The following is a 13730-nucleotide window of genomic DNA, read 5'->3' as shown; positions in this document are numbered from 1 at the left end:
CACATGCACTGTGTGTGTGTGTGTGTGTGTGTCCAGAAATAAATAAGTAATAATTAATAAGAAATAATTAATGCACACACGTACAGAAATAAACAGTTTCTCATCTCAGAGTTTGAAAACATGACAGTCTTCATAGCCCATCTGGCTTTACAGCAGCGGGGGGGCTCTCCAGAAGCCTGGTGTCAGATGTATAGTTAAGGGGCCTTATCATGCCTGGGCTAGAAGTGAATGATCTTAGAAGACACTCCTGGGGACCTGACTGATGCAGTAGAAGGTAGAGGCAAAAGGGAGACTCACAGATCTTTGAAAAGAATAGGAAGTGACTCCCAGGCACTCGAGCATTATCACCAAGGCAGTAACTTTCACAGAACTCAACTCTCACACTCTATGAGAGACCTCAGTTATCACAGCATTTTCACAACATAGAGCTCAGAGGTGAAACGTATTCTCTTGGTGAGAAACAGAAGCCACCTGACTTGCCTAAGGTCACAATTAGTATTGGTGCCCGGATTTCTGGCCTGTGCTTTTTGTCCTCCACTAGGATTGCAGGCTGCCCCGCGTAGGTTGTGTCCTGCCCTCCTGCACCTTCTGCTCAGTTCGCACGGGCCATTCCCCCTCACACCCGTGCTTGCAGCTGCTGCGTGACCATGCCGTGTGGGGTTTGTGCCTGTACAGTCTGCTACCAGCAGGTGCCTTAGCCTGTAACTTGTGTAGTGTGCACAGATTTGAACACACTTTCTTCTGATTTTGAAAGAACTAAGACTTGCATACATTGAGATAATTCTTCTCATTTCAGCAGGAACTGTACACCAGTGCCTTGAGGCCTTATAGAGGGACAGAGCGGGATTGGCTGGGTGGTCTGGTCAGATACAGCTGTACAAACAGCCACACAAGTAGGAAGGAGGATAACTGACATTGTGACAGCAGACACCATTTGTGGTCTTACAGTGTTCCCAGGCTTTATATACGGGCAAGAGCATAGATTTGGGTAACATATTTAAAGATGTTTTTGTGACCCTGTGAAGACCAAATGAAACATATGTGAGTTAGAGTTTGTTCAGGGATGTCTTAATTCTGGTGAGTTTATGAATGAAAGATTAATCCTTTTCAAATGATGGGAATATTAATATTATAGTCCTAAATTTTGGTGATTAAGGAATACAATTGGATGTAGCTCAGTGAATTTTCTCTGTTTCTTCCCCATCCCAGCTCCCTACACACACACACACACACACACACACACACACGCATGCTATGTGCATGCATGCACGCATGGAGAAAAATAGGACTGTAAGCTTTTGTCAGTTACTTTTCCTTGACCTCCCCTCTCTTGTAAGAGTCCTAATTTTAGGCTGGGAGATGGCTCATCAGCACTTGCTCCACAAGCATGAGGACCAAAGAGATTGCCAGAATCCATGTACAAGCCAAGTCACCACAGTGAACACATGTAATTGCAGAACTTGGAGAGCAGAGGTGGGAGATCTCCAGGGTGAGCTGGCTAGCTGGACTGGCCAGAACTGAGCTCTGGATTCAAGTAAGAAATCAAGTCTCAGTAAACTGAGTAATCAAGGCAGACACTCAGAGTCATCATAGGCACACACACGCAGGAGCAAAACCAGAGTAAACCTGGTGTCTCCACCATCCCCATCCCCGACTCACTTAACTGAGATGTTTAGCTGTTCTTGTAGGAAAGGTCAGATAGGGGCAGAGACTGCTGGAAAGATGGCCTAGCTACAGGCCCTGGAGGACTCTGTGAGTCTTATCAGTGATTATTCACCGTGAGCAACTTGCTCCACTTTCTAATCTGCCTTGGCTTCCTTGCCCCTAGCCATGCCTAAAACAGGCACATTTCCTCCCTAAACATACCAGCATGTCTCCACCTGCTGGAAGCAGAAGCAGGCAAGGCTTTCAGCTGTGGCTTGTTGACTACTTGAATGGCAACATGAAAGCACACTTTGTCCCAGATGTAGCCCGCTGTGGCTTCCAGCATATAAATAGATGTGGGAATAAGGTTGCTCTTGGGCGGGTTTTATCACTTTCCAGGACAAGGGATCCTAAGTCTTTGCACGTGTTAGGCAGGTGCTCTGCCACTTAGCTTAAGTTAGCTCTTCATTAGTAATTATGATTAAAACACTAGTTCATAGTATGTTCTTCTTTATTAAACTTTATAGTTTTCTTGTATTAGTTCTTCAATTTCCACTTCAGACTTGGAATACTTGATAACACTTCTTCCTGTATTGGAGATTCAAACCTGAATTCTTAGTCACTTTCTCATACCTCTGTAGGAAGTTTCTTAAGCGATACCAAAGAAAACAGTCTTATCACTCAGCCCCAGGTACTCAACTGTCTTATCTTTCCTTCGATGAGGACAGCGTTACATCCGAGTGGCTTCATTATGCACTTTAAGGCTGAAAGGACTGATGTCCCCTAGCCAGAAGCCCCTAGAATCCCTTGATTGGATCAGACATGTACAGTGACTATGAGACATGAGCTTAGTCACAGGCTTGAAGCAAGAGAAGGGGCTGCTGGGATAGCATCTGTATGGAGCCACAGCTGTGCAGAGAATTTCCAGCACTGAGCGTCACATGGACCTTCTTCTCTGGGGACTGCAGGAGGGTCACCTGCATACCCAGGACTAGAAAAACATCTACTTAGCCTCACAGAGTGGGGGTCAGCATCTTCCCATAAGCAATGCCCAGGGAAGGGGAAGAGGCGGAAGGCTGCCTGCTTCCCTGCATTCTCTGCTTCCTATTCCGTTTTAAAGTAGCTACACAAAAGCGACCTGTGTTCCTTTCCCTGAGGTTTCTGTATGTAAATGTTAATTTCGTATTTATATAAAGTGAAAAGTACCTTGCATAAAAATGTGGGTGTACTTTTATATATACATTCAGCAGGATATTTTGTATGGTTTTATGTTCTTTTCTGTACTAAATTTCTTGAAAAATAAGAACTTGGTTTTGTTTTTGTTTTTTTGTCCTAGGGATTCTTTTCCCTTTGATCAACAGTTTAACATTTTGATGAGATTTATTGTGGATCAGACTCAGACTCCAAACCTCAAGGTCGGTGGCTTCATGTGCTTTTCACGTTTACAACAGTCGTGATGTGTCAGCAAAACGGGGAGCACTCCATCAGCTCTCTGTGGACGTGCTCTCGCTTCTCTTGGCCCTAGATGGCCAGTTCCTTGTGTAGGCAAATTCCTAACTCTTTAAGGATGTGCCAAATTCTCTTCCTGCCAGCAATTGTGCATTAGCCGTTTCACAGGTGATGCTGTAACTAGGAAGGAAGGTGTTCTCATGTGCTGCGGATCAGTGCAGTGTGAGAATACTTTCAATAGAGGGTTCTCTAAGGCATAGAGTCTTACAGTCACATCCTGTATGCCAGGATAACTCAGTTACGTTAAACAAAGGAAGGGGCTGTGTGTGGTCATATGCAGTCTGTTCTTTGACCACTGCCTTTTCCTGTGACTCTAGGATGGGTCTCATAGATAATAATCCCTCTCTCTTGAGATCAAAAACTAGTGGAGGAACTGGAGCAGAGTATGAGCTAGGGGTGAGAATTCCTCCCAGGACCTGGCCCAGAATGCTTCACAGAACTGGCTTAACAGCTGAGCTTAGCCTCCAGGCCAGTGGGAGAACTACTCTCTTTAAGAATTTAGGAATGGGACTGGAGAGATGTCTCAACCCTTAAGAGCACTGGCTGCTCTTCCAGAGGACCTGAGTTCAATTCCCAGCACCCACGTAGCTGCTCACGGCTGTGCGTAACTCCAGTTCCAGAGAATCTGGCAACCTCACACAGACCAAATACCAATGCACATAAAACAAAAACATATAATTCTTAAAAAGAAGAAGAATCAGGAATGTGGGTTTGGAGTGGCTGTCACTCCGTGCAGAAACAGTGTGGGGCAGAGGGAGGCTTCGCCTTCCATGTGTTCACTCTTCTACTGATCACCAACTAAGACTTCTGTTCAGTCTGTGGCATGTACTTAACATTTAAAATCATTGTCTCTCAGGTAAAAGTTGCCATCCTGAAGTACATCGAGTCTCTGGCCAGGCAGATGGACCCCACGGATTTTGTAAACTCGAGCGAAACAAGGCTTGCTGTTTCTAGAATCATAACATGGACTACAGAACCAAAGAGCTCAGACGTGAGAAAGGTATGTTCACAGAGCCGCAGCAGGACTGCAGACTCTTCCCAGGCATGCGTAGCCATTCCCCTGGGAATGTGCACACTGCCCCACACACCTGTGTCACCAAAGCTGTGCTGTTTCCGCTTCTCTGTCCTGCTCTGCCCATCTCTAGTCTGATGGATCAACCTTTGTGATAACAAAGCACTAGTAGTTCTGTGTCTGCTGGTAATGCGCTCTGATGAGGGGCCGGCAGATCTTGGGCTCACTGGCTGCAAAGGTACCCGGGAGTTAAATATGGCTGAAACAGTTGGAAGACACAGCAGACTCCTGACTTCAAAAGAGCCAAATCCTGTTTACATTTGTGAAGTAGAATGGGATTCCAGTAGAATTCAGATTGTGTGTGTGTGTGTGTGTGTGTGTGTGCACATGTGTGTTCATCCATGCACATGTGTTGTGGATTGTGTGTGACCAGACGTTAATCTCAGGTATCTTCCTCTGTCTCTCCCTCCACCTCAATTTTCAACCTGAAGCTAATCATTTCCACTATGGTGACTGACCAGTGAGCTTCAGGGATCCTCCTGCCCCTTCCTACCATTGCTGGGGCGATTCACATAGACCAACATGCTTAGGATTTGCACTCAGGCCCTCGCCATCTCCCCAGCTTCAGTATTCACTCTGCGTGCGTGTGTGTGTGTGTGTGTGTGTGTGTGTGTGTGTGTGTGTGTGTGTGTGTGTGACACCTAACACCAAGCTATTATTGTATTGCTTTAGTGGCTCACAGGGACTGTTTCCTACTTTCTCCCAAAATGCCATATGGAAAGGCATGCAACAGTGGAGCACAGGCTGCAGATTTCTTACGAGATAATAGTCTGCTTCACAGAAATGTTATCCGATACATACAAAACATTTACTCACCCACAAACCACAGTGAGTCATACTGGGGTGCTGTGACTGTCACCTTTCTCTTTCTGCCAGTGTTGCAGCCTCTTCTTGGGTTTCACATGTGGCACACAGATGTGGCACACAGCTGTTGTTGCCCTTTGCTTTATTATAAAAGCTTTGTGGGGGGGGGGTGCGTCATTCAGTGAAGTGCCTGCCTCCAAAGCAGAGGCCAGTCCCCAGAACCCATCTTAAAAACCAGGCTAGTGTGTGCTCACCTTGGCAGCTCCCCAGCAGGGTTCGTCCCTCTGCCATGCAGGCCTCTCCTCCTCCTCACAACTGGAAGGCACATCTGGTTGGAGGCTCTTGGGAGCAGACTCCAGCTGTTGTCCCTTCTCCAGGGTGAAGTTCAGATGCTTCCCTGAAGTCTTAGTGTTCTGTTTCTGTGAAGCTACACCATGGCCGTGACAGCTCTTAGAAAGAAAACATTTAATTGGGGCCAGCTTACAGTTTCAGAGGTTTAGTCCATTATCATCATGGTGAGAAGCATGGTGACAGACACGGTGCTCGAGAGATAGCTGAGAGTTCTACATTTGGATTGGCAGACAGCAGGAATAGAAGGAGACACTGGGTCTTGGTTGAGCTTCTGAAACCTCAGAGTCCACCCCCAATGACACATTTCTTCTACCAAGGCCACACATTCCCTTAGCACCAGTCCCTGTGACTCTATAGGGGCTGTTTTTGTTCAGACCACCAAAGGCAGTGACTCTGGGATGTGGCCAGCCTGTTCTGTTCTGAGCAAGGATGGAGATGGTTTCTTTCAGCCTCAGACTGAGGGGTTTAGATTGACTGATGGAGCCCGGGTACAGGTCAAAAATAGTTACAAGTTAGTGGGTTCTCAGTTATGTACTCTCCTTTATCCATGGCCTGGAAACTCAGTAGCCAATGACATCAGCAGGTATGAACTGGCCACACTTCTGGCATGATGCTTCTGCTCACCCATGGGAATGGGAGGTCCTGAATAGCACTGGTTCCCCAAGAGTGGGTGGGACTCCATGACTGGGAGCCAACAAGGTACTTCTCAGGACGCTAGGCGTGTGTCATAGCAAGCTATAGGAAAAACTGGAAAGTGACACTAAGCAGGATGGAGAACAAGTGCTACATGGATTTCCCAGTTGCTCTTCAGGCATCAAGGCCAGAACATTTACTGACCTATAGCCCCTTTGATGAATAATAATTTTAATTTATCATCATTTTGTGAAACCTCTAAGTATTTGTTGGAAGAAATTCCATTGGCAAAGTGTAACCAATGAGCCACTTTGGGATTCAGAAGATGAAGTAGTAGATGGTTCAGTGGTTTTATTTGATTTAGAGGTCAGAAACATGTTTTGTTGTCATTTTCAAAATGACAGGGTTAACAAATATAACAAAAGCCTTAGAGTCACTAGCCTCCCAACTCCAGGTGTGAAGATATGTTAACGTTTTGTCAAAACAAAATGATGAGACACAAATCGCAGGCTGTTTATGAAAGACCTAGAAGTCTGGGACTTAAGGGCATGGTGCTGGTGTTTTTGCTGCTTCTGTTGAGTGCCCTCTTGATAGGGATGCAGATACAGAAGGGCTTACAAAACCAGCAGGAAGCAGAGAGAAATGAAGTCTTAATAATGCAGTCGTGAGCATGCCCCTGACCTAAAGACTTCCCATCAGCCCTCCCCCTACTAAGGTCTCCTCTTCCAACAGGAGGATTTCTCTCCCTCTTTTCAGGGCTCACCTAATTGGGTCATGCACACTCAGGTTATTTTTACCTTTGTCTCAAAGTTAACCATCTAGGGACCTTAACTATATCTTCATCCCTTCCTCTGAATGACGATGATGAGAAGCATAGCCATCTTCCTCCCAAATCCCACTCACTGCAGGGAATGGCATGGGGCAGTCCTTGCATTGTGCTTCCAAAGCTCTTGCAATGGCATGGCACGTCATTATTTGGTAATTCCTTAGCCCTTAAGTACAGAGGTTTATGTGTATGTGTGGAGGCCAAGCATTGTTCCCTCAGGTTCTATGTTTTTTGTTTTGTTTTGAGATAGAGTTTCTCACTGGCCCAGAGATCTCCAAGTAGGCTAGGCTGTCTGGCCAGTGAGTTCCAGGGATTTCCCCATCCCTGCCTTCCTGATGCCTGCCTGGAGAGAGCTCAGTGGTTAGGAGTGCTTACTCCTCTTAAGAATGCAAGTTCTGTCCCCATCACCACCTCTGGCAGCTCACAACCACCCCTCACTCCAGCTCCAGGGGATCTGTCACCCTTCTGGCTTGCATCTGCATACACATGACAGACTCATCTGCATACACATGACAGACATGCACTCATAAATGAACAAAAAAATCCTTAGCAAAATACAAAAACAGAACAGGAGTGGTTGCTCTTGTTATTTTAATCAACTATGGGAAAGGGTACATGACACACACATGTGTAAAGTCAGTGTACAACTCGGTGAGAGTCAGTTCTTTTTCACTATGGAGTCCTGGGGCCAAATTCAGGTCATCAGTTTTGATCACACTTTTACCTACTGAGCCATCTCACTGATCCCATACTCTTTATGTGAGTCCTCATACTTGCCTGCAAACACTTTACCAAATGAACTATATCCCCACCCCTAGAGATTAAAATATATATATATATCTGTCCATTTATTTACTTACTTACTTTGGCCTCTCTGCAAACTGTGGTGAAGTTCATCTACTAAGTAGGTGTGCCTCTGCCTTCCAGACACTCTCTACTCATTTTTAATCATCCAAGGTGTCATGACTCTGAGTGCACTAGGGAAGTCAAATAGATGCATTAAGACATGGTATTTCCGCCAGACATTGGTGGTACACGCCTTTAATCCCAGCACTCGGGAGGCAGGATCTCTGTGAGTTCGAGGCCAGCCTGGTCTACAGAGCGAGTTCCAGGACAGCCTCCAAAACAATACAGAGAAACCCTGTCTTGAAAAACCAAAAAAAAAAAAAAGACATGGTATTTCCAATATGTGGTCTTTGGCCCCATAAACTACTCGCCACAAATGACTCACTTTAGGTCACCATAGCTTACCACTTCCTGAGCATAGAGTCACTTTTGTTTGAGTGCTCTGTTTGATGTACAGTTGATACTGGACAAATTGAGATGACTTTGTGTCCTACAGCTCACTGTTTTGGCTAGACTGGCTGGTAAGTGAGCCCCCATTTTAGCCATATCTGAGCCCTGCCTCCCTGGTATTGGGGTAACAGGCACATAGCCACAAACAGTTTTTACATGGGATCTGAACTCACGTGCTCATGCTTTCCTGGCCTGCATTTCACTAACTGACCCACCTTCCCAGCCTGTGAAAGTCCTTGTCATTGTGCCAAGCTCACTATGTGGCTGAGGATAACTTTCAAATACTTTTTTAAAAAGACTTAAAATTTTTATGTGTATGTATGTACGTATTTATATATGTGTTTGTATGCCATGTCTTTGTCTGGTGCCTGCTAATGTCAGAAGAAAGCATTGGATCCTTAGAACTGGAGTTCTGGAGGTTGTGAGCACCAAACTCAGGCCCTCGACAAGAGGAACAAGTGCCCTTAATAACTGAGCCATCTGTCTAGCCCCTTTATTATTTTTAAATTATGTATATTTGTGTATCTGAATGTGGTTATTAGCATGTGTGAGCACAGGTACCCTTGGAGTGTACAAGAAGCCATCATCCCCTAGAGTTGGAGTTACAAATAGTTTTGAGCTGCTGACACGGGTGCTAGGAACAAACCTGCTTGGGTCCTCTACCAGAACAGTGCACTCTCAACACTCCCCTCATTTATCCCCATGACCTTGAACTTCTGATCCACCAGCCTCTACCTTCCAAGTTCTGAGATTATAGGCCTATGACACTACACCCAGTTTATATACTTCTGGGGCTCACACCTAGATTAGTGTAGTTATGGGGATCACACCCAGAGCCTCATGCATGCTGTGCAAGCACTCCACCGACTGAGCCATGCCAATGGCCGTTTTGAAGCATTTGAAACTGATGCAGACTGTTGGAGTTCAGATTCATTAATATTTAATATTTATATTAATATTTAATATTCCTTTGTTCCTTTCTTAGCTCCATTTTTAGGGATGTTTCACATGACAAGAGAAGGGTTTTTAATATTTAAGGTATTTCTCAAAACCAAAACCAAACTCAAAGCATTAGAGGGACATTGCCTACCAGACTGGCTGCTAGAAGGCTCCCGGGAACACCAGCACTTCCCTGGACTGGCTTCTCTAACATTAATCTTTTCTTTGTGTAAGTGCGTGTATGGGAGCTAGACTTTAGAGGCCACTGCACCTTTCACAGTTCACTGGAGTATGTTACCATAGAAACAATTTTGCTGTTTGGCCCCTTTTTGGCTTCTACCCGTGCAGCTGAGCAAGTCATTTACTCTCCTGAGGACTTGTTTGTTATCTGCAAGGGGCTGGTAATAGTTGCCTGGGGCATCTAGGGCATCTAGGGCATCTAGGGCAGGCTTGATTACAGTAAGAATCAGATCCTGGAGCCTCATTTGCTGATGTCTAAGGGTTGTTCAGGATTTGCTGCTGCTGCTGCTGTTTAGGAAACAAATTGAAGGCTAGGCTCTTTCCATCACTTAAGAAGTCATGTGATCTATGAAAGGCCACCTAATTAAAGGCAATAGAATTTTCCCCATAAAATGTATTTGTTTGTTTGTTTCTTGTGTATGTGAATGTGTCCATATGTTGTGCTGGAACTCAAGCTCAGGAACTTGGAATACTAGGCACTGCTGTGTAGCTCTTCCAGCCTCTGGGTATTTTGAGACAGGGTTTTGTAAAGCCCAAGCTGGCCTGGAATTTTTGATCTCCTACCTAACTTTTCTCAGTGCTGGAGTTGCAGGTGTACACTCCAATGCCCAGCCAGAGTATTTAATTGCATGTCCCAGCTTCAGGATTCTAAATGCTTATTTCGTATTGTGTCACTTGTCAGTGGACTAGCGGGGACCTTTCCCAGTGCTCGGTAATTCCTTGGCTTCCAAATGTTTTGAAAGATGTGAGAGATGAAGACATGGCAAAGAAACCTAGGAAGTATAAAAATGCCATTGGCTGCATCAGGAAAAGTATGGAATTGGTCTTTGAAGTGTGAAATTCCTAAATGACTTATGACTAAGATGACCCAGAGGACAAAGGCCCTTGGTTCTTAGAGTTTATGTGTGAAAGTAGAGAAGTGACTCTTTCAAGTTGTCTTCTGATCCCCATATGCATGCTGTAGTACATGGCACACCCCCAACACACACACAAAAATGAATGTCGATTTTAAAAGTGTGTAGGTGTGTGTGTGTGTGTGTGTGTGTGTGTGTGTGTGTGTGAGTGAACATAGAGGCTGCATAGCCTAATCTAAAAACTAAGAGTTGTCTCTGAACTTAACCATGACTGTGACTCCTTCTCAAGTCTCACTTTGACCTCTGATTGCCCTTCATATCACAGGAAGCAAGAATTCTCCTCCCCTTAGGGAGGATATGGTTAAATGAGAAACCCAGCAAACAAACCTCTGTGTGCTATCCCTGACTTGTGGCTCAGGGACTCAGCCTTGATGAGCTTCACTCTCTCTGAGCCAGCGAACAGCCTTGACTGACCTCTCCTGCTTTCTAATGCTCCCTGCCCTCTTCTGCTCACCAGTCCCAGCGTCAGCGTCAGCGTCAGCGTCAGCATAGTCGAGCAGGGGACGATGCCCCTACTAGGTCAGTTCCTACTTGCTCTGGGCCTGGAGAAGGAAACTTGGAAGAAAGTTGTAAACAGGTAGATTGAGCCCGTGTACTAATTCCAAGCACACCCTCCTGTCTGCCCTTACATTGTCCCTACCAGTCACCGTTATGAGGCCCTGAGAATTACTGTTAATGTAATGATGTGTGATGTGTGTGCCTGTGTTTAACCACCTTCTCAGTGAAATGGTTCCAAATGTAGTTAACTGCCATATTTACTAGAATAGCAAGGGGAGAAAGACAAAGTCATAAATACCAGGACTTAGGGAGGTGCCTTCCTAAGTACAGCTCCAGGAGATACCAATGCCCTCTTCTGACTTCTGCAGACATATGCACATATGTGCACATGTGTACATACAAACACCGATAAATAATAAAAATAATCTGTTTTTTAAAGTAAAGGGGCCTGAGAAATGACTCAGCAGTTAAGAGCACTCACTGTTCGTACAGAGGACCCTAGTTTAGATCCCAGCACCCACATTAGGTAGATCACAGCCACCTATAATTCCTGCTCCACAGAATCTGACACCCTCTTCTGGCCTCCATATAGGTACACACACTACATTTTCTTTCTTTCTTTCTTTCTTTCTTTCTTTCTTTCTTTCTTTCTTTCTATCTATCTATCTATCTAAATATGCATTGAATTTAACATTGGTATTATTTGAAAAAAGACTAGTGAGTTAGAATTTAAATTATACACTTTCTTTCCTCAGATAAGTGTATTCATATTAAATAGCCAAGAATTTTCACATTGTCTAGGGCTGTAGGCCCACTGTCCTTAAAAGATGCTGCCTTTTAATTGGCATCATGAAAAACTCAAGTTTGTGGGAGGCAATACGGTCTCATTTCACATGAAGCTAGCCTATTCAGGAATCTAGTCGTAGGACTGAGGCTGTAGCTCAGCTAGCGAGTAGAATACTTGCCTAGCATGCACAAGGCCTGGTTCCATCCTCAGCTCCTCATAGTATGGGCATAGTAGTGCACAGCCATTATATTGTTATCCTGACACTCGGGAGATGCACACAGGAAAACCAGAGGTTCCGTCATCATTGGCTAGTATAGCAAGTTCAGGACCAACTTGACACTGTCTCCAAAATGAAGAGTGAGCGTGCAGCAATGGATTTGTGCAGTTCAGGTGCCAGTTTCTACACATAAAAGCTGAGTGTCTGTGCTTTCTTATTGCAGTGACAGCACGCTTGTGTTTTCTTGCTGAAATTCCAGTCTCCTGCCTGTTTTCTCCTCAACATGTGCTTTTTCTGCATGTGTGTGAGGCTGTCCTAACATCTAGTTAAAGGTTTTTACCTGTACAAATTAATTTGCACATTTTTTGAAGTTGGTTTTGTTAGTACAAATTACCTTAACAGTGCCTTTATTTGTTAGGAAACAGATGGTTTTGAATGATGCTTAATTCCAAGAAAGTGGGTTTTGTCATAGGACAACAGTAACGATGTTCTCGTGTGTGGTAAGAGTACACTGGCCACTGTGTCTGGATGGAAAAAGCTGCTGACTAATTTCAGGATCAGAGGAGGAAATGGTGCCTGGGGTTTTCAGTTCTAGAAAATGGAAAAATAATTTTTTGTCCCACAAAGAATATTGTTCTACTTAGTTTCAGATTTGAGCCTATATCATGGAAAAATATCCCAAATACTTGACTGCAATCCTAAAAAGTATAGTCTCTGAAAAGATGCCATATAGTTAAAATGAAAATGAAATAGAAACTATTTCTAAAGAATATAAAGAAACTGTTGTGTCTTTAGAAATAGTTTGAATAATATCTTTTCTTTTCCCTTGACTCTTAGAAATTAACAAGAAATGACTATTGGCATTTCCTAGGAGCATCTTTCAGCTTAGATTTTGTTTGGTTGTTATTTAATACATAGTCTCCCTCTTCACTCGTGGCTAGCCTGGAACTCACTATGTAGACCAGGCTTCCCTGAACTCAGAGGTCTGCCTCTGCCTCGAGTGCTGGGATTAAAGGTGTGTGCCACCATGTCTGCTTTAGCATTTACAAGTCAGCCTCCTCATTAATTCCCAAGTCTTTGGGTTTTAAACTCAGACTGCATACGGCTAACTCCCTTGGGAGCACTTGCTTGTGGGAAATCCCCTGTCTCTTGTCTTAGCTCACTGCTTTCCCATGTGCCACCATCACTGTGAATGTCCCTGCATTGTTTCCCCAGTTAATAAAACACTTTCCTTTCCCAAAGGTAATGGAGTGTACTTTTGTCTATCATCAGTATCCTGTTTGTTTCCCCAAAGTCTGTGCTCTTGGCTCTAAGGCATAAAAGAAGAAATTGTTCATGTGTCTCTAAAATTTGTAGTTTCTTAGTGGAGTGCCCAGATAAACCCAGCAGTGGTTTAACTAGGAGCTCCCTCTTCCCAGGGTGCACCGGGTACACCGCCAACCTGTCCAGCTCTCACTAGAGTGAGAGCACTCTTAAACATCTAGTATGTTTTTATTGTTCTATTTATTGGTTTTCTTCCTAGTGCTAGACAATGAAAGAAATATATCAAGCCAAAGCACTAAAAAAAGAAGCAGGGAATGTTCCAGATTAATGCCGGGGCTCCCTGAGGCTGATGTTACCATTTCCTCCAGATCTCAGTTATACAGAAATGCTCTCCTTGTGAAAGAGCATTAGTGAATGTTCTTTGATATGTACACACATCTCTTAGCCACACCTTCTTTTTCCAGGCAGCACAGATTGTGCTCATCTCTCTGTTTGAATTGAACACTCCCGAATTTACCATGTTACTTGGTGCCTTGCCAAAAACATTCCAGGATGGTGCCACCAAACTCCTGCATAACCACCTCAAGAACTCCAGTAACACCAGTGTGGTAAGTGCCCTGGTTGTGGTAGTCATAAGATGGACAGCCAGCTTCCTTGTTCTTTGTTAATAGCCTGTGAGCCTATGGAGGTTGGGGTCCTTTCTGGTCCTCGCATACACCTGGAAGTCAATGGACTTG

General features: G+C 44.5%; 1 protein-coding gene across 41 annotated transcripts in view; it reads left to right on the top strand.

The window, feature by feature from the left end:
• The window catches only part of Clasp1 (cytoplasmic linker associated protein 1), a 227789-nt gene that overhangs the window by 169388 nt on the left and 44671 nt on the right, over positions 1-13730 (top strand). For all 41 annotated transcript variants that reach the window (XM_040738743.1, XM_040738742.1, XM_040738752.1 and 38 more), the window contains 3 exons: positions 2981-3059; positions 4010-4153; positions 13458-13601. In XM_040738743.1, coding sequence (XP_040594677.1) covers positions 2981-3059; positions 4010-4153; positions 13458-13601 — 367 coding nt within the window. The remainder of the gene's footprint in view (positions 1-2980; positions 3060-4009; positions 4154-13457; positions 13602-13730) is intronic.

This window comes from Mesocricetus auratus, unplaced genomic scaffold, assembly GCF_017639785.1.
Source record: "Mesocricetus auratus isolate SY011 unplaced genomic scaffold, BCM_Maur_2.0 Super-Scaffold_100676, whole genome shotgun sequence".
NCBI classification, from domain to species: Eukaryota; Metazoa; Chordata; class Mammalia; order Rodentia; family Cricetidae; genus Mesocricetus; species Mesocricetus auratus.
Note: the sequence above shows the minus strand (reverse complement) of the source record. Positions and strands in the feature narration are given on the sequence as shown.